Raw genomic sequence first — 20,231 nt, 5'->3', positions numbered from 1 at the left:
AAATTTATACATACAAAGAATTCAATACCTAGCAAATTGGCAATTACCCTAATATAATTTGTTTCAGAATTAAACTGATTTTTATTCTTGTCCTTTACCGAATCATGTTGATAAAATTTTGAAATGAGTAATATAATGTGCACTAATAATGAGTACCAAATTAGATATCAATGATGATGTGTCACATGCAATTTAATGTATTTTAAGTTATTAAATTATTAAATTAATTAAAAAATTTGAGAGATAAAACTATTTCAAGCCAAGTAGAGAAAAACTATTAGTCCACACGGTTTAAAAAAAAAAAAACTATTCCTAATTTTTTCAATAAAAAATTTATCACTATATTAAATTATTAAATTAATTATAATATTCACATATAATTTAGTATATTAAATTTTGTTAATTATTTATGATGTATTTTAAGTTAATTATTATTGAGGATTTTTATTTTTTTTCCTTTAATATTTTTATGTAAGAAATGGGGATGGAAAATTTATGTAATATAATATAGAAAATTTTTGAATTTATGTAATATAATATAGAAATTTTTTATAGAGAAAAAAGGGAATAAATTGGATTCTTGTACCTTTTGGTCCAAGCATAAAGAATTTGGCTCTGAAGTGAACATCTTAAATTTAGGACAATATCCGACCAACAACTCTTTCAATTTCGGCCATTCTGAAGTGTGTATTCCAGGATAGAAATCTGTAAGCTCTGATAGAAAATGAAGCTTCACTTTGGTTACCTGCGGAAAGGAAAAATTGACAACTGCTTCTGTTCCTTCTTCTGGAGCAACAATTCTCTCTAAAACCTTACAAAACATTAACTCAAGGCATTGGAGTTGTTGGAGGTTTTTGGCTATTGACAAAGGGAACACATATTTTATTTTATCACATTTACATAAGGTCAAGTGTGTCAAATTTTGATAAGAAGAAGTTGAAAGTTGGCTATCCCAAATCTTTCCAAAACTAATATTCTTCAATTCTAAGACTTCTAAATCACGAAAGTGAACCTGCAGTCAAAGTTAATTGTTGTTTCAAAATCTTAAAAAAAAATAATTGACTCATGCATTTATCATGACATTCCATAATATTAACAATTCATTTTTTTGTCTCTAAAAATATTAACTACAGAAGCAAGCATGAATTAATGAAATCAATACTTTCTAGTGAAATTGATGCAAGCAGGAATTAAAAAAGAAATTTAATTCACTTGAAAAATTAAAAAGAAATGCAAAAAGGAAAATAAGCATATAACAAATAATTGAATACTACAACTAACAAATGAGAATAAGCATAAGAGAATATAAAAAAGCATAATAGCAAAGTACAAGAAGTTATCACCTTTTCCTTAAGTGACAACTTGAACTAAAAATTCTTACTAGTAAAATTGAACTAAAAATTTAATGCACTAGAAAAAAGAAAATGGAAAAATAAGCATATGTAACAAATAATTAAATAAAAAATTTATCACTATAATAAATTATGAAATTAATTATAATTTCCTATTATTCACATATAATTTAGTATATTAAATTTTGTTAATTATTTATGAAGATGTATTTTAAGTTAATTATTATCGAGGATTTTTATTTTTTTCCTTTAATATTTTTCTATAAGAAATAGGGCTGAAATTTTTAGAAGTCACTGAGTCAATCATGGTTGATCTACAAAACCATCAAAACAAAATCCAATCAACTTTTTTATTACATTCTTAAAACAAAGGTTTAGTCAATGGCTTATTAGTTGAAGCCTTCAATTATTTATTTTTTAAATTTAAAATCATTATAAAAATTAAAAAGTTCAAAAACTGTTTTCAAAAACTACTAATTAAACATAAAAATTTAAAGTTAATTATTGTTTCAACATTTAAGAACTCTTGAGAAAATCTTATGGATTTATCATGACATGCAATAATATTAACAATGTATTTTTTTGTCTCTAAAAATATTAACTACTGAATCAAGCATGAATGAATGAAATCAATAGTTACTAGAAAAATTGAACTGAAAATTTAATCCACTTGAAAAAAGAAAAAGGAAAATAAGCATATATAACAAATAATTGAATACTAAAACTAATAAATGAGACTAAGCGTAAGAGAATATAAGAATACATAATAGAGAAGTACAAGAAGTTATCATAAATCAAACCTTTTGGTTAAAAAATGGCGTTATTTCATTGGACTGCAAAGTAAATTCTGAAACGTTTGAGATTTCTCTGAAGAAAGTGTTCATGTTGGGACATTCTCCAATAATTAACTTTTTCAATGATGGCAAATTGAGAGAGTGATTCCCTGAACAGAAGCATGTGAGACTTTCTAATGAATCAAGTGACAACTTGGTCAATTTTTGAAAATCAATTTCAATTGTTGTTACATCGCTCTTATTTTCTAATATTTCAGCCAGCATTCCACAATTCGATATGCTTAATTCTTTCAACTGCACCAAGGTTCTAGCTGTTGAAGGTGATGATGGCACTAGACTCACCAATTTGCTACACTCCTCTACATGTAGAACATTAAGATTTGAAAGATCATATACACTCTTAATTTCTTTGTATTCACAGCCACATAGTTGGAGCTTTTCCAGACTTTCAAATCTTTGAAAGAGTTGAAATGGAATATTTGCTGACTTATCATGTAAGAATTCAAGAGCATTAGATTGACGACTCCATCTAATCACCATGCTCTGAGTCTTTAATTCAAATACCTCCAAATCATAGTTGATCTACATAACCATCAAAACAAAATCCAATCAGCTTTTTAATTAAACTCTTAAAAAAAAAGTTTAGTTAATGGCTACTTAGTTGAAGCCTTCAATTATTTATTTTTTAAATTTCAAATGAATATAAAAATTAAAAAGTTCAAAAGCTGTTTTCGCAAACTACTAATTAAATTTTTTTTTTTTGAAAAATCTTAATTGTTTAATTTTATTTTTTTATCATGTTTCCTCATTTTGAAATGATCTATTTTACATAAATGATAATAAAAATTTTCAAAAACTGAAGATTGAGGCGGTTAGAATTCTTCTAGTATTTAAGTTCAATATTAATGAAAAAAAATTCAGCTCACTAAGCTTCATCAAAAAAGAAAAAGGAGAGACAGTTAGAATTTGTAGAAGTTGTTGTTATTGTTCACCAACTGTTCGGTGAATTGCTTGATCTGTACACTATTTATTTTTTAAAATTTATGTCTTGGCTAACTTGTCGCTTCTATTCCTTTTTCTTACAAATTTATGCATACAAAGAATTCAATACATATCAAATTGGCAATTACCCTAATATAATAATTTGTTTCAAAATTAAACTGATTTTTATTCTTGTCCACTACCAAATCATGTTGATAAAATTTTGAAATGAGTAATATAATGTGCATTTACAGGGGGTATCAAATTAGATATCAATGTGCAATTTGATGATTTTGAATATATAAATTGATAATCACTATAAGTTCACATAGCAATGGCATTATTGTTTTGAAATAACCTTAGGGACAAAAATTTTGGAGATAAAACTATTTTTAATTTTTTCAATAAAAAATTATACCTATAATAAATTATTAAATTAATTATAATTTCCTATTATTCACAAATAATTTAGTATTATTAAATTTGTTAATTATTTATGAAGATGTATTTTAAGTTAATTATTATTGAGGATTTTTATTTTTTAATTATTTATGAAGATATATTTTAAGTTAATTATAATAAATTTTTATTTTTGTCAAAATTAAACTGATTTTTATTCTTGTCCACTACCAAATCATGTTGATACAATTTTGAAATAAGTAATATAATGTAAAATTCTAAGTTAATTACATGATGATTTTAAGTTAATATAATGTAATATTTTAAGTTAATGTAAAATTTATGAAGATGTAAAATTTTGAAATAAGTAATAAAATTTTAAGTTAATTACAATGAGTACTAAATTAGATATCAATGTGCAATTTGATGATTTTGAAATAATCATCAAATCATCAAATTGCTTATTAGTTGAAGCCTTCAATTATTTATTTTTTAAATTTCAAATAAATATAAAAATTAAAAAGTTCAAAAGCTGTTTTCGAAAACTACTAATTAAATATATCTTTAAAAATTTTTTTGAAAAATCTTAATTGTGAAACTTTACATAAATTTCAGTAAAATTTTCAAAAAGTGAAGATTGAGGGGGTTGGAATTCCTTTAACATGCCTACTTTGTCTCTTGAAAACATCAACAATCAGTTGAATTTACTTCTATATAAGTTCACTATTAATGAAAAACAAATATTCAACTCACTAAGCAATACGAACAAAAAAAAAAGGAGAGAGATAATTCAGTTGTTTCAAATTTATAAGTATAAAGAAGGTTTTTTAAACATTCGAAGAGGAACAAAATTAGATACTCATACCTTATGGTCCAAGCACAAAGAATTTGGTTCTGAATTCAACATCTTAAATTTGTCACAATTTTTCACCGCCAACTTTTTCAACTTTGGGCATTCCAAAGTATGTATTCCAGGATAAAAAGTTGCAAGTTCCGGTAGATTTTCGAGCTTCAAAATGGTTACTTGAGGAAAGACAACACTGGCAGCTGCTTCTGTTATTTCTTCTGTAGCAACAATTTCCTCTAAATCAATACAATCCTTTATCTCAAGATATTGGAGTTGCTGGAAGTTTTTGGTTATGGTATAAGGAAACACAAATTTTATCTTTGTACATCTCCACAATATCAATTCTTTCAAATTTTGAAAGGAGGATGATGGAAATTGACTGTCCCAAATCTTTCTAGAAATAATATTCTTCAACATCAAGACCATTAAATCAGGAAAGATAACCTACAATCAAAGTTATTTTTTGCTTCAATATTTATGAACTCATATGAGAAAAATTAAAGAATAGTACTTGATAATGAAATTGAACTGAATCTAAAAATTTAAGTCACTAGTAAAAATGATGCAAGTGAGAATACTACAACTTTGTGTTAACAAATGAGAATAAAACTAAAAGAAAATAAGAATACAAATATATAATATACAAGTACAAGAAGTTATAGTAAATCAAACCTTTTCATTAAAAAGTGATGTGATTTCATTAGACTGCAAATTGAATTTTGAATGCTCAAGATCGTCCTCATCTTCATCTTCATCATCTAAACATTCGGCTAAGCATAAGAGTTCAACATTTTTGATTCCGCATAATTCTTCTAAGTGGATGGTAGGATTGAATATCAATTTCAATATCCTCAAACACTTTTGTTCACCAATTCTTGGATATTGGTACAACCAATTTCCCACTGATATTTTGTATTTGTACCTTATAAACTCTCTAGAAAAAAAGTCTTCAGGCAAAACCTTGTCATCTTCAATATCCAACTCTACACTAGCGAGGTTAGACAAGAGCTTCAATTCCTCAAGCACTTCAATCTTCCACTGAATAGGGCACTCCCTCAAATAAAGTTCTTCCAAATTGGATAATTTTGATATCACATTTGGAGCAATAACTTTCAAATTACGGCAATTGCTCAAATCTAACAATCTTAGTTGAGTTAATTGACCCATTTCTGTGGGAAACTCCCTAATGTAAGAATTTCGTAAGCTAAGGACCTTTAGCTCATTAAGCTTTCCAATAATAGGAACACCTTCAATGTTGCTCTCATCTAAACACAATGTTTGAAGGTTTTTCAAATGATGAATTGATGATGGCAATGACGTTTGTTGTAGTCGAACCAAATTCAATACTCTAAGCTTTGGCATCATCGTAAAAAAGCCCTCCGGGATTTTAAAAGAAAAGTTCCACATATAAGTCATATTGAAATATTCAAGATTTGGACAATCCAAATCGTTAGGCCAAAGTTGACTAATAATAGTATTTGCACCTGGTAAAGAGATCATTGTGCATTTCTTGAGTTTGTCTCTATCCTTCCAATCTCGTTCAACGTCATTTCTTGTTGTAAACACATGGTGCTCCTCATGTGCAAATGTTATGGCAACATCACGAATAACATCATGCATAGCAAATTGGCCGCTTTCGACCCCGTCAAGTAACAAACAAACATCTTTTAGGTCATGAACCAATTTATCTAGTCTATCTCGTGCGCCTTCCATTGTCAAATTAACTCCACCAAGTGTATTTAGGCACGCAACATGTTTGAACAAGTCTAAAATGGAAGTATTATTTTCCATTAGACTGCAAATTAAAAACGTTTTCTTAAGTTCATCACTTAAATATTTGTAACTCAAGGCGATCTTTGTGTACTCCTTTTCAAGGAATCTTGTATACTTTACTTCTGAAAGTCCCTTCAATTCTTGTAATGCATACTTCCAATCAGATGGATCACTCTTGTTTCTTAATGCTTTAGCTATTGCACTAATGACAAGAGGTAATCCCCCGCACTCCTTGCATACATCATTTTGTAGAGAATACAATTCATGTGTTTGAATAATATTTCCTGCAAAGATCTAAGATTATACAAATTCTATTTTTTTATTTACATAAATACTTTAGATTTAAAAACAAGAAAAGTTGTAAATGTTGAATTTCAATCTTTTCCAAGTAAATCCATCAATTTTTTTTTTTAATCTAAATGAATTCCATTTTATAATATCGAATATAATTCCTCTTAAATTTTTATTTTTAAAAATCTATAATTGGACATGGTAACATAATAAGTGGCAAATAGTGTCTCTCTCAAAGTGTTTGAAAAAGATACAAATTAATATCTTGAATGCAAAATAGTTTTATATAACCAACAAGAGAAAAATAGGTTCTTAAGATTATTTATTCATACACAAATTCAGTGGAAAAATTTATGTTTATTCATGTTCAAAATCTATTAAATTGTAACCGTCCTTAGAGTCAAGCTTCATAATAGTTTAAAGTCTTCACATTATACAAAATTTGATTAAGCTTTTAAATGCAAATCACAATGCTGCATTGAGTAAATCATATGTCCACCCAAGGTTTGACCTTAAAACTATTTTTACACCCTTATTTAACATAAATAACACTTTTTCACTCACAATTAAACTTTATTAAGAAAAATGTAAAAGTGCTTACTTTTAGGAGAACAATTAACACAATAAAATCAAAGAAAAAAATTTAATGTCTAAAATAGGGGTGGATTTCAAGCTTGGATCAAAGGCATAATGTTCAATTCGAGCTCATTTGATTTGATGAACAATGCCATTGGAGAGCCACTGACATTGTCAACACTTAACAATGTCTAATTCAAAGTGATTAACAACGTCATTGATAGTATAAACAATGTCATTGGACGGATAAATAAGTCAATTCTTAAATTGAGCTACTGATCTAAAGCTCTTGTTTAAAATCAACTCATTTGATATGTACTGTAGATTCAATTTGAAATAGCTTGGATTTGATCCACTCTTAATCCTAAGTGTGAATATAATAAAACTAAGTTGGACATGATATTTTAAATAAGTCAATATAATGTTTTTTTATCAAGAACACAAGTGAAATTAAAATTTGAAGTTGGAATTTGTTCATGTTATAATTAATTTGATATTTTGATATTCACATCAAAACACATCAAAGAATTAAAATGTGTTGATCTAGAAAACATACAAATGAAAATTCTATAACACAATTACCTGTCATTTTGGTGAATAGGGTCCAAGCTTCTTCTTCATTTAAAATGCCCATCCCGAAATTATTTGTGGAGCCCATCCTCTCCAACACATCTAAGTTTCTTGTTGTGAACAAAAGTTTATTTCTTCCACGATCAGCTCCGCAAGGAATTCCCATCGTCTTTTCAAATTCTAGAGGTTCCCAAATGTTATCTAGAATTAGAAGAATATTCTTGTCCTTCATTCTTGAATACATCTTATTTGCCATTTCACTTTCATTTTCGTTTTCGAATTTTAGACCCAATTTGTTTCCAATTGTTGTCTGAATCTTCTTTACATCAGGAGACTCTGAAACCTGCAAGACAAAACAATATATGAACTTTCAGAACCAGATAATAAAGCAAATCTTAACTGAAAAACAATATTGTATTGAATGTTTCTTTACCTCAACGAAAACAATGTCCTCAAAGAGCTTATCCTTCTTAGCTTTCCTACCAAGTTCCTCTACAAGCGTGGTCTTCCCAAGACCACCCATCCCATAAACACCAATCATATACACATTCTCATCATTTAAAGCATCCCATACATTCTCTACAGTGGAGTTTCTTGATTCAAAATCCAAATAATTTTCACTAGATCTAAGCCAGATGTCTGGTGGATTAGTTTGATAGGAAACTGGACTCAATTCCCCTTCTTGCTGGAGGAGTGGATCAATATCATCCCGCTTCAATTTAAAAGCTTTCCTGCTTTGTTTGTAGTGAATGATGAAGTTGGGGGACAATCCCTTGAAACAACGCGAGTTGTTTTCTTTCTCTTGAATCAATTGCTCTGCTTTAGTAATGGTCTCCTCCACATTTTTCTGCCAGTCCTTAACATTTTGTTTGATCACTTCCACATTTCTTTCGGCAGCAATAATCTTACGCTCAACTTCATCTCTTGTATTCTTCAACTTACCAACTTCCATTTCCAGATTTTTGAAATTGGTAGTGTAGTTGTACAAGTACTTAAATTGACGACAAATCGGAGCAGCTAACCACTCGGCAAGTTGAAGGACAGGACTCACCGCACCCCCAACATTCCCGGCAACATCAACCATTTTTTTTAAACTTTTTTTTTTTCCAAAGTTTGAAAAACAGAAGAGAAGTAAAGAAAATGAAAATAATTAACAATAAATACGAGAAATGATAATTCTTTCTAGTAATCGAGAAATAACTGAAAGCAAAAAGTTTTTTTTTTGGTTGAAGAAATCAGAAATATTGAAACAGAAAAAAATAAAGAACCAGAAATAGGGCAAAAAGATTCTGAAATAAGGAAAGTAAAACAGAGAACGTAACAGGGCAACTGAGGTGCAAACTGAAGAAATCAGGGGAACTAGTTTCACAGAGGTTTGTGAGTGAAAATATTTCTGTATGATTGAGAGAGAAGAAAAATGAAGATGATGAAGAGAGATTACAATGAAGAAGAATTAATTGCTTATAATTTTAGTGTGAATGATTCATCAATAGAAGAAAGTTCCATGAAATTCAATTGATTGAGTGTGGAAACTCACCATGTGAACAGATTAATACTTTATCAAAGCAAGAAAAAATAGACCTCATTAATTAATTATTTTATAATTCAATGTGGTGGAAAATGAAGATTAGACTAGGCAAAGTAACTTTAGCTTTATTAAGTGCTCCTACAAAAGCTAAACTTTATTATTAATTAATTAATAATTCATGCTTTAATAATACTTGTGCAAACCGAGCTGGTTTCCATTACCATTAATAATTTATTACCAATTCAGTCAATGGAAAAAAAATTTTTTTTTGATTAATTAATGGGAATTATTCTATGGTTCGGAATGTTATTAATTATCAGGATTATCAGCGTAATATTATGTATATAATTTTTATATATAAATAATGATATATCATAATATGATTAGATAGTTGAAAATTAAAGATAAATTAACACTCAATCACAAGATGATACATTATTTTTTGTACATAAAATTATATATATAAATTATATACAGAATATTACTCTTATCGAAGACAAGTCACTATCAAAATCATATTTATATTAACAAAATGTAATTCAATTTGATCAGCAATATATTGCATAGATCTCACCCATCTTTATCTTCACATGGTGGGTCTCCACTGTAAACTTTCTTCTTGCTTTTTCTGATTTCATGCCTCATAATCTCACTGGCAAAGGAAGAAGATGGTGTGGTTGGAGCCAATTGTTGGAAAATGGAAGGAGGATTTTGAAACCTTAGGGGGAAAAGTGAATTTTTTAAAATTTAATTTTGGAGAAAAATTGTTAGTTTTCTAAACTAATATAGAAAAATAATATAATTTTTTAGGATTTAATACAAAATAATGATTTTACCCTTTCTTCTAACAGAAAAATTTAATAATAGTTAATCCATGAGTGAGTATTGAGTTTTTGAAACTCTACAAATATGTATTTTGTATTAAAACTTGGGTGGAAAATAGTCTTTTGGCCTAATTTAAAATATATTTTCCACAAACTATTTGTTATATTATTTTCATAACATTAATTTTTAAATTTACAATTCTTTAATTTTGTCTATTATTTATGAAACGATATTATTTTATTAGATAAAATTCAAATTCCTAATTTATGAAAAAATTAATTAGAAAAATTTTAATTGTGAAGGCGTGATTCCCATTTGTGTGTACGGCTTCCAGTGAAGAAGTGAAGTGCGACGGTTACAATTTCACCCTGAATACACTTTGATAAGACCATTTTCAGACACTTACAGCAGGGGAAAGACTTTCACATTTTAGTTCAATTGTTTCAAATATTATTTTGTTGTACCTTTTTTCAAATTATCATCATTTTAGCCTCATTCTTCTTTCATTAGCAAAGCGCACAACATGAAATACTACAACACAAAAATATCATAAACCAAAAGACTCTAACTAATTCAACTTCAATTTATTTTATAGTTTGATTTTGAGTTGAATTCAAATTAAAATTTTAATTCGATAATTTAATTTGAGTTTAGTTCAAAACTTTATTCAATAATATTTTTATATATTATTCATTGATAATTAATATTATTTATTTCATTGATGACATTATTTGTTATACTAATAATCTCTAACAACATTTTTAATTAGCTCAAATAAACTCAATCTTAAACTAACTATTATAAATTCAAACTAAATTTGTGTCAACTTATATTCAAACTTAATTCAATTTGAATTTAATCTTAATCGTTTTTGTAGTTATGAGCACTTCTACCCCTAACACTATAGAGACTAAACTTGCAAAGTATCTTATTTGAAAATATTAAAAAAATTGAAAGTAAAATAGGAAATTTCATGTTGAAGGTTACGAATGAATTCATGAACCTTTTTTTCCTTTTTACATTTTAGAAACTAAATTTTACTCACATCCATCTTCATCATCATGTGATGGGTCTCCATTGTAATATTTTTTCTCTATTTTTTCTTAGTTTCACTATTTCATACGTCATTAACTCAATTGCAGTAATAAAATTTGGTTCAATCCAGTTTGGAACCTAGGTAGCCTAGGTTGATGGTTTGTTCCAATTTAAATATGATTTCTAATCTGATTTGAATAATTTTAACTAATTATTACAATAAATTAGTTTTGTTTATTATTATATAAAATAGTATGATTTTGTCAATAAATCATAAATTCAATAATAACAAATATAATATACAATTTTAAACTATAAATTTGAATTGAATTTAAATTATCTCATTTGTCAAATCAAATTTAAAGTAATTTTCATTTTGGTAGGATAAACACATTGAATTTCTTTTCATTCCACTCCTAATTTACGTGAAAATTGATGAGAAAAATTTGACTGCAACTCAAAGTTTAGATATGTGGTTTTCCAGAATAAAAGTGAGTTGTTATAGCGCAAGTTTTTAGTTAAAATAGACTTTGACAAAAACTTACAATGGGAAAAAGACTTAGAGATAGTTTTTTTTCATCCTTCCGATTTGAAATTGTTACATTTAGTCCAATTAGTTCAAATATTATAATTTTGTACCTTCTTTTTTTCAAATTATTTTAGTCTTGTTTTTTTAAATCATTTTAAGTCGATTCCAATCAATTGTTAGTACATCAGAGTTTCGTATTGCTTTTATAATTAAGTTTAAACCAAGCTAATTCAACTCATATTTAGTATTTAATTTGATTCGGATTGAATTTAAACTAAAGTTTCAGTTTGATTGTTCAATTTGATTTTAGTTCAAATCTTCATTTGATAACAATTTTCATCATATCGATAATACTATTTGTCTATTATTGAAACTATTTATTTTATTTGTGATATTAATTATTCCACTTTTAATCTTTAGTGACAATTTTTATCAATTTAAATAGTACAATTTTAAATTGATCATTATATATTAAGTCGATTTGAATATAACTTTAATTGTTTTTTAAAAGTACCTCAAACAACTTGCCCGCTACCCAATCCATTATAAGAAATAATAATGATGTTATGTGATATGTACCAATAAAAGGTTTTTTAAGATTTTTAAAACGACAAAAATATATTTTTATATAGAGATGTCAGTGGGTCGAGTCGGCTCAAAAAATGCACAAAGTCTATAACATGACTTTATGTATATAAGATCATACCTTTAATGGGTCAGCCCTCATTAATTCAAAAAAATAAAATTTTATATTATAATTATTATTTTATTTATTAATAATATTATATACAATATCGGGCCACCCCGTAAACCTAAAGGTTAGGCTTATGACACGATCCGACCAACTTGCAAGCCTGACACAATACAATATAATAGCAAGTCATGCTTACTTAGGCTTATTAAAATATCATACTTCAAACTGCTTATGTGATGACTCTATCTCTATATATTAATAATCCAATATTTATCTATATAAATTGTTGTTTATCTACTATTAGAATTTTTTTTTTAATTTATTGAATGTGGTAGGATTATAGTTACCTTTTTAAGTTAAAATTCTTGGATTTTATCCCTTTCAAATTATTATGCATTTTAAAATTAAAATATATAATAATTTAATAATAAATTAACAACTAAATAATTAATTTGATTATCTGTACTATTTTAAAAATAGTGGTTGATTTTTTTTGAGGGGGTGCAAAGTGGTTTTAAAATGAGGCGTGAAAATCACGCCAGACAAAGAAGCGTTGAGTCAACGAGTGCAAGGTAAAGCGACAAATGTGAGACAATAGCTGACATGTCGGACGTGTGCAAACGTAGCTATTTTTCTGCAGTAGTGGCAATGGCCCCACTCTACTCTTCTCCATCTCATGCGCTACAGCCCAGCCTCACCCGAATCAAAAAATAAATATCAGCAAATTTTTCTTATAATTTAGATTATTAATTATTTTAATTAAAAATAAAAAGAAGACACGAGAATGGGCAATAGAAGAGTGGCTCCAAAAGTTTAAAAAGTAGGAAAAAGTCTAGTCTGACAGAACTGTATGTTATGTATTCGTAAAGTATTTCATATATTGACTTATCTAATTTTTGCTTTTGTTAAAAAAGAGGATCATAGAGCCTCCTTTGTTACGACTCCCAAGGAGAGGTTTAGTTATTCAACATGGCGCGTCGTTGTCATGTTACTCCGTTTTTTTTCCATATTCAATTAATTACATCTTTTTTTAATTTAATAGTAATAATTATTATTAATTAATTAAGATTAAAATAAGTTAAAAAATTGCATTGTCTATCAAAATTAGGCGATGAAAGTGATTAATTGGGGAATGTGTTGGACAGGATGGAATCTTGGGATTTTTTATTTATTAAATTGACCGGTGATTTGTGGGATATGATGATGGTATTATTTTTAGAGAATGCCACTTGCAATTATTATTTAACTATTTTTAAATTTAATTTTTTTTAATTTATGCATGTGATGGGCATGTAATTTATGGTTGAGTTTGTCATTTAGTTTTAGGTTTTTTATTTTTTAAGTCGGTCAAGTGTAAGAAGGTTGGAGTAAGGATTATCAAAATTTGTAGAAGATATTTACGTGAAATATTCTTAAAAGTCCATTTTAGTAATTTTCTAAAATAGAAAATCAACCTAAGACGAATGGTTAATTTTGAATGGAAAAATTTTATTCATAGCATTAAAATATAGATTATTTGGGGATAAAATATTAGTTAATTTAGAATATGTTATGATTTTAAAATAAGAATGGAATGACATTATGTATGATGTGTTAAACATGTTCAAATTTAATACATGATGAAGACTTTAATATAAAATATATATATTAGAAACAAATAAAAAAATAAAAATTTTTACTTGAAACCTTGAACTCAACCTCTAAATATTCGACACGTGTGTTAATAATAAAATACAACATTAAAAACACATTTTAATTTTAAAAATATGAAATTTTTACCATTCACTCATTGAAAATTAACTTAGATTAAAGAATGACTTAACACCCAGTATATTTTTGGGTTAATCTTGAATACGACTAATTGTTATAAATTAATATTATATTTTAAAATTATACGTATTTATTATATACAAGTTTATATTAAAAAATTGAACATATACTTTTATTTTCTAATAATTTTTTAACAATGGCCCAATTAAACTTTTACAATTTCCGAAAGAAAAATTTAATAATATAATAAATTTAAGTGAGTCTACTAATTTAAATAAATAAATAAATAATAGAACAAATGAAGAACCCAAAGTTAGCATTTAAATTTGGATTTCTCCGCATAAGAAGGGACCCAAAAACCCAACACATACCAACCACTTTTTTCATAAAATATGAGCAATAATCATATACAAACAATAAACAAGAATCAATTGTTTATAATTTTATTGTATGAAAGCTCGGCCAAATTCAATTGATTTAACTTTAATTGCTTGGCAGTGGAAAAGAGGGCTATAGAAGACCTCGGACTTCATTAATTAATTATTTTATAATTAAGTGTGTTGGAAAATGTAGATTAAACTAGGCAAAGTAGCATTAGCTTTATTAAGTGCTCCTGCAAAAGCTAAACTTTATTATTAATTAATAAATAATTCATGCTTTATGTAATAATTTTTGTGCAAACCTGAGCTGGTTTCCATTACAATTAATAATTTATTATCAAATTGTTAAAATGAGTAGTTCAGTCATTGGAAAATAGTTTACTCTCGTCGATCATCATCTTCACGCAGCTCCATTCCAATCTTTTTTTCTCTGCTTTTTTTTTGTTTCATTATTTCATAGTTGATTAACTCATTTGCATTGATAAAATTTGGTTCAATCCAGTTTCAAATTTGATTGTTAGTTTCATTATTTCATACTTAATTTAATTTAAGTAATTTAGTTCAAAACAATTCAGAATTTGAGCTGGTTTCTATTATTACAACGATTTCGTTTTATTTATTATCATGTAAAACTAACATAATTTTTATTAATAAATCACAAATTCTTTAATAATATATATAATACACAGATTTGAATTTTATACTTGAATTGAATTTAAACTATATCATTTTATTCTAATCAAAGTTAAATTATCTTTGATTTTGGTCTGATAAATTTGAATAAAATTATTTTTCATTCCACTCTTAATTGAAGATTCAGAGAGGAGAAAAGGTATCGATCGTGCCTTCTTTTTTCAAATTATTATTATTTTAGTTTTACTCATTTTTAATCTTTTTTATTATTGTTGTTAGTAAAACGGAGCATATCAAATGGTACATCACATAAATATCATAAACTAAAAAGCCTTATCTCCACTCAAGGCTTTGTATTTTATTTGTGATTGAATTGGAACTGAACTAATTCAATTTAACTAAATGATTAATTTGATTTAAATTGAATTCAAAATAAAATTTTAATTTAATAATTTAGTTTCAATTTAGTTCAAATCCCTATATAATAATATTGTTAATCATGTGGACAATATTATTCATCCCATTGATGACATTATTTATCCTTATGATAATTTCAAATGACATTTTCAATAAGTTCAAACGAACTCAATCTTAAATTAACAATTATGGATTCACGTCAAAATTGAATCAATTCATATTCAAATAAAGCTCAACTCGAATCTAATTCTAATCACTTTTGTAGTTTATAAGCACTTCTACTACAACAGATTATTGCAACAAATTTTGGATACAATCTGTGAATTCATAGATCCGGTTGAAGCCTGATGAGAAGGCTTATGAGCCACCATGATGCAATTTACAAAAAAAAACATAAAAAAATTATATTTACAGTGAACACTCACCTTATTTACAACATGAAATGAAAGTTTCACCAAATTCAATTGATTTAATGCATTAATTTGTGGTGGAAAATAAAGAGTGAAGTAGTAGTAAGTAGATAATTAATCTAACAAAAACAAAGACATCACCTAGGAAGTAGCTACATGATAGAGACTATTCTCTTCAACTATCTCCATTGAAAATATCTCAAGTAAAATAGGAAATTTGGTGTGGAAGGATTTTGACTGAATTCTCTAACCTTTTTTCCTTTTTAGATTAATTTAGAGATTATATTTTACTCTCATCCATCTTTATCTTCACTTGGTGGATCTCCATTTCAATCTCTTTTTTTGTCCTTTTTTTAGTTTCATAATTTCATACATGATTAACTCACTTACTTCGGTAGAATTTGTTTCAATTCAATTCAAAAGCTAGGTTGGTGGTTTGATTCAATTCAAATTTAGTTCTTAATTCAAATAAATAATTATAACCAATTATTAAAGTCATCTTATTTTATTTATTATTGCGTAAAATAATATTATTTTATTGATAAATAATCAATTCAAGAATAATAAATACAAAACACATATTCAAACTATAAACTTAAAATAAATTTAAACTAAATGTTTTTATCCAAACCAAATTGGAATTATCTTTAGTTTTAGTAGTAAACTCAGATCAAATTACTTTCCAATACGCTCCGTCCAACTCTTTCAAATATTATAATATTGGCTGCTATTCTCTTACAGAAAATAGAAATAAGAATCCTCTCTCTTTTGGCTGTAAAGCCCACTTAAAGAATCATTGAATTCTTTCTTGCCTCTTCTTAAGATCTTCTCTTTGTATAGATATGGCTTTGTTCTCTCAATCTTGGTCTTTTATCTGGCCTTATTCCAGATGTTGTTATTTGCTCTAATGCTCTGATGTGAGCTGCCATTATATGCCCTGATTTTGTCTTTTTGCTGTATTCTGAATTGGCTCTTGATTGTTTGTTGTTTTTCTTGATAATTTTTCCAGAGATCTTCCTTAACGTTTAATTCCTTTGCTTTTCCTTTTGCATACGTGCATGATTGGAGGCCAAACACATTACCATCTCATTAATGGATTACTCAATTTTACTTGTGTTATGAAAATTTTCAAGAGATTTCATTTGTTTACATGCATTCTCTGAGTAATCCTGGTCACTCTAAATCTGGACCTTTGAAAATCAATCAATCTATCAAACAAACATAGATTAGTCAATGTCGGTTTCCAACACCAAGACATTGGGCACAAAGTTCAAGTGTTTCCCTTAGTAATTTCTGCAATACGCAGATCTTTTTGGCTTACATAAGCTAACGTTTTCTGGGGAACAAACTCATCCTACCAGGAACTATTGTTGGAAACTTTTTCCCTGTTACCTGTGAAGAAAACAGAGACAAAACTGAGTACATTAGGAAAGCAAACTAAGATAGCACACAAATAGAGACGTAAAATAGCTAAAGATAACAGAAGCAAAACTGAGTAAGTTAGGAAATCAATACGTTAAAAGAAGAACATTTATTGTAAAGAGAGGGTGAAGTTTTTAAACTAAAAAGGTAGAAAATTGTCTCCTCTGCTTAATTAATTATTATCATAATAATGACATTGTTTTCTACATTAATGAATCTCAAAGGATCTTCGAGCTTAGCCTTGAAGCTCCTTCCATCTCCAAAAATTTATGATTTTCTAGACAAGCAGACTGTAACTGAAGGTAACCTGTCTCTTTTATGACAGCCAGAGATGCCTCTTCTCTTGTTATCTCTCACCATTTTTTCAGTGTAGATATGAACTCCAAGGACCTGGCAAGCCAAAAACACAACTCAGATTTTTTCAAGATCAAGAACAAATCCAAAACAACAAATCAATATGTATTAGTTGCCAAAGTTTGAACTTGAAACACCAATGACCACATATGGTAAAGTTGAGCATTCACTAAAAACAGTTTGTTCTACAGAATCCAAGTAGGACCAAGGTGCTAAAGTTTGAAAATCTTGAGCTACAAACTTCAATTGCAGCATATTCAAGCATGTAATAGGTCCGTTTTAGCATTCTCACAATCATTTGTACCTTTGAAGACAGATTTTCTCGCTTTTACCCTTCACATATTTATCTATTGTAATCTATTCATTTTAACGATTATTACCCACAGCTGAGTCCTACGATCAAAATGAAGAAACTAGCAACACAATATTTCTTCACATGGAAATCAATTCACAAACTTACAGTTTCTTAATAACCAAAAACTCTTCTTTATTAAATTCATACAGTAGTCAATTCCAATAGTTAATGAAGATCCTTAAACTCCAATTATACAGGAGCATATTCACAATAATACCTAAAAGAAACTCTTGTATGCTAAATTTTACATATCCTAAAAGGTTTCACTACCAGTACACATTTAAGCCCCAGACATGTAGAACCCAAACCAAGAAATAACTTTAAACATTTGTTCATTATACATGAATATATAGGATCGCCATCTGACATGCATTGCCAATCCTATCTTTACTTTGGCTCATGAGTGACTAAAAAACCAACCAAAAAAGACTTTTATAAGTTAGGCTATTCATCATTATATCTTTTACAGACATAAGTACATACATATATACAGGTATGTACACACACACACACACACATATATGTATGTATGTATGTTTGTATGTATGCATGTATGTAGTCTTAAAAAGAGTCCATGGATCCAAAATGATCCAATCATCAAATGAATAGTCGACTAGCTCTGGAGTTTCATCATGTAACCTTAACATACAAGTTGAGCAATACTTCTACTTAGCCAAACCTAGTATACACATGCTTAAAATTCTACTGTTATCAATTTCAATAAAACCACCCGCTACATTTTCTAATTATCAATTTCAAAAGCAAATTACTAAAAATATAGACAGTTTATTTCTGTATCAATACACTTTCAAATTATACTTGCTCAAGTTGAATTACAATTTAATGCGTACCAAATTTCTAACCACATAAATATATTCAATATATTTACACTTTATGATCCTTAATGGACCTTTCTTAAATCAAATACAACCTTTCTCATGATCTTATAATAATCTAGCATCAAAACACAAAAATCACATTTTCAAACAATATTTCAAGCAAATCACATTTTAAAACTACAACATCATTATATAGATCATCAATGAATGTTCTTGAAATCACATTGAGTCCACTCGAAAACTAGAATCTCACAAAACGGCATTAATTTCAACTTCTGATTCGCTCCTAGCGTATGAAAGTTATTTGGCACCAACCTTGTCAACATGTGAAACAGATACAAGAACAAATTGCCAATCTCATTTGTGAAATTAAAAACATTAATATACACATTCAATTAGTTTTAATCCTATATATTTGAGATAACAAAAATAACCCGGATTTATAGCAATTGAGTAGATGGAATTATCGACAATTTACAGAGAATGGAAGAGAGAGGATAGTGTGGTCATTATGGCTTGTTTGAAATTGACTGTAAACCAAAGCCACAAAACCAGACACTAGAGCAGACTTATAGAATTAACCTTTAAGGATAGAGTCAGTGCAATCATCCAATAGGAACACCTAACTTTGCCATATATTTATTGAATTTGATAATATCACTAAAGTCCTTTATATGATATATCATTTCATTTTGCGCCTTAAAATGTTGATCAAAATCATTGATAGTAAAAAATTGACATAGATAAAAGAAAGAAATATATATTTAGAATAGAACTTCCCTGATGAATTCTTCATACTATATTCATTCTACAAAATAAAGCCATTTATATAGGCTGTTTGTACAAAAGGTAACTTCAACAAATCTTACCAAACGTGAGACAAAAAATTCCTTAAATTTAGGACAGCCACAACATATACTTTCTAGAGACTTTCAACCTAACTAATCTTTAATATTATATTATAAAAAGTTAACATATATCAGTTAAAAGTATCTAGAAAAATCTTAAAGAACTTAAAAATCATATATAACCTTATAATTTATAAATATACTGAAATTTTAAAGACAACTTATATCTATTGTTTTGAAATATGTTTAAAAAGATATGTAACCTCATCTAGTACTACACACTTGCCAATTACCATATGATTTTGTAGTTTGCTACCAACGCTTTGGAGGGTATCGTTCCTATAACTTTGAACAATTTGTAATCATATAGAACAATACATTAATTTGATTGTAAAACAAAAACAGTAATTAATGTTATGTAAGTGTTATGTCTTCTATAAATTATATCTCCTCAATTTGGTGAGTAAACAGAATTCAAAATCAAGTTTGAACTCAAATTGAATATAATAGACTTAATCCAACTTCAAATTGGTCTCACTCTGACTAGACTAGAATCGAATCCATTTCCACATCTAAATAAGCCTTGATATGAAAATTTTAAATTTGAAC

At 27.5% G+C, this 20,231-nt stretch overlaps 1 protein-coding gene across 1 annotated transcript in view; it reads right to left on the bottom strand.

Moving 5' to 3' along the window:
- LOC123199683 overlaps positions 1-9,086 on the bottom strand; it is a 42,344-nt gene extending 33,258 nt beyond the window's left edge. Inside the window, exons 1-6 of the mRNA XM_044614726.1 lie at positions 8,017-9,086; positions 7,596-7,926; positions 5,046-6,430; positions 4,392-4,817; positions 2,153-2,728; positions 587-1,012 (exon numbers count right to left, since the gene is read on the bottom strand). Coding sequence (XP_044470661.1) covers positions 587-1,012; positions 2,153-2,728; positions 4,392-4,817; positions 5,046-6,430; positions 7,596-7,926; positions 8,017-8,667 — 3,795 coding nt within the window. The 5' untranslated portion in view covers positions 8,668-9,086. The remainder of the gene's footprint in view (positions 1-586; positions 1,013-2,152; positions 2,729-4,391; positions 4,818-5,045; positions 6,431-7,595; positions 7,927-8,016) is intronic.
- Positions 9,087-20,231: the final 11,145 nt, after the last annotated feature.

Source organism: Mangifera indica, chromosome 2 (assembly GCF_011075055.1).
Source record: "Mangifera indica cultivar Alphonso chromosome 2, CATAS_Mindica_2.1, whole genome shotgun sequence".
In the NCBI taxonomy this organism is placed as follows: Eukaryota; Viridiplantae; Streptophyta; class Magnoliopsida; order Sapindales; family Anacardiaceae; genus Mangifera; species Mangifera indica.
This window is presented reverse-complemented; position numbering and strand designations above follow the sequence as displayed.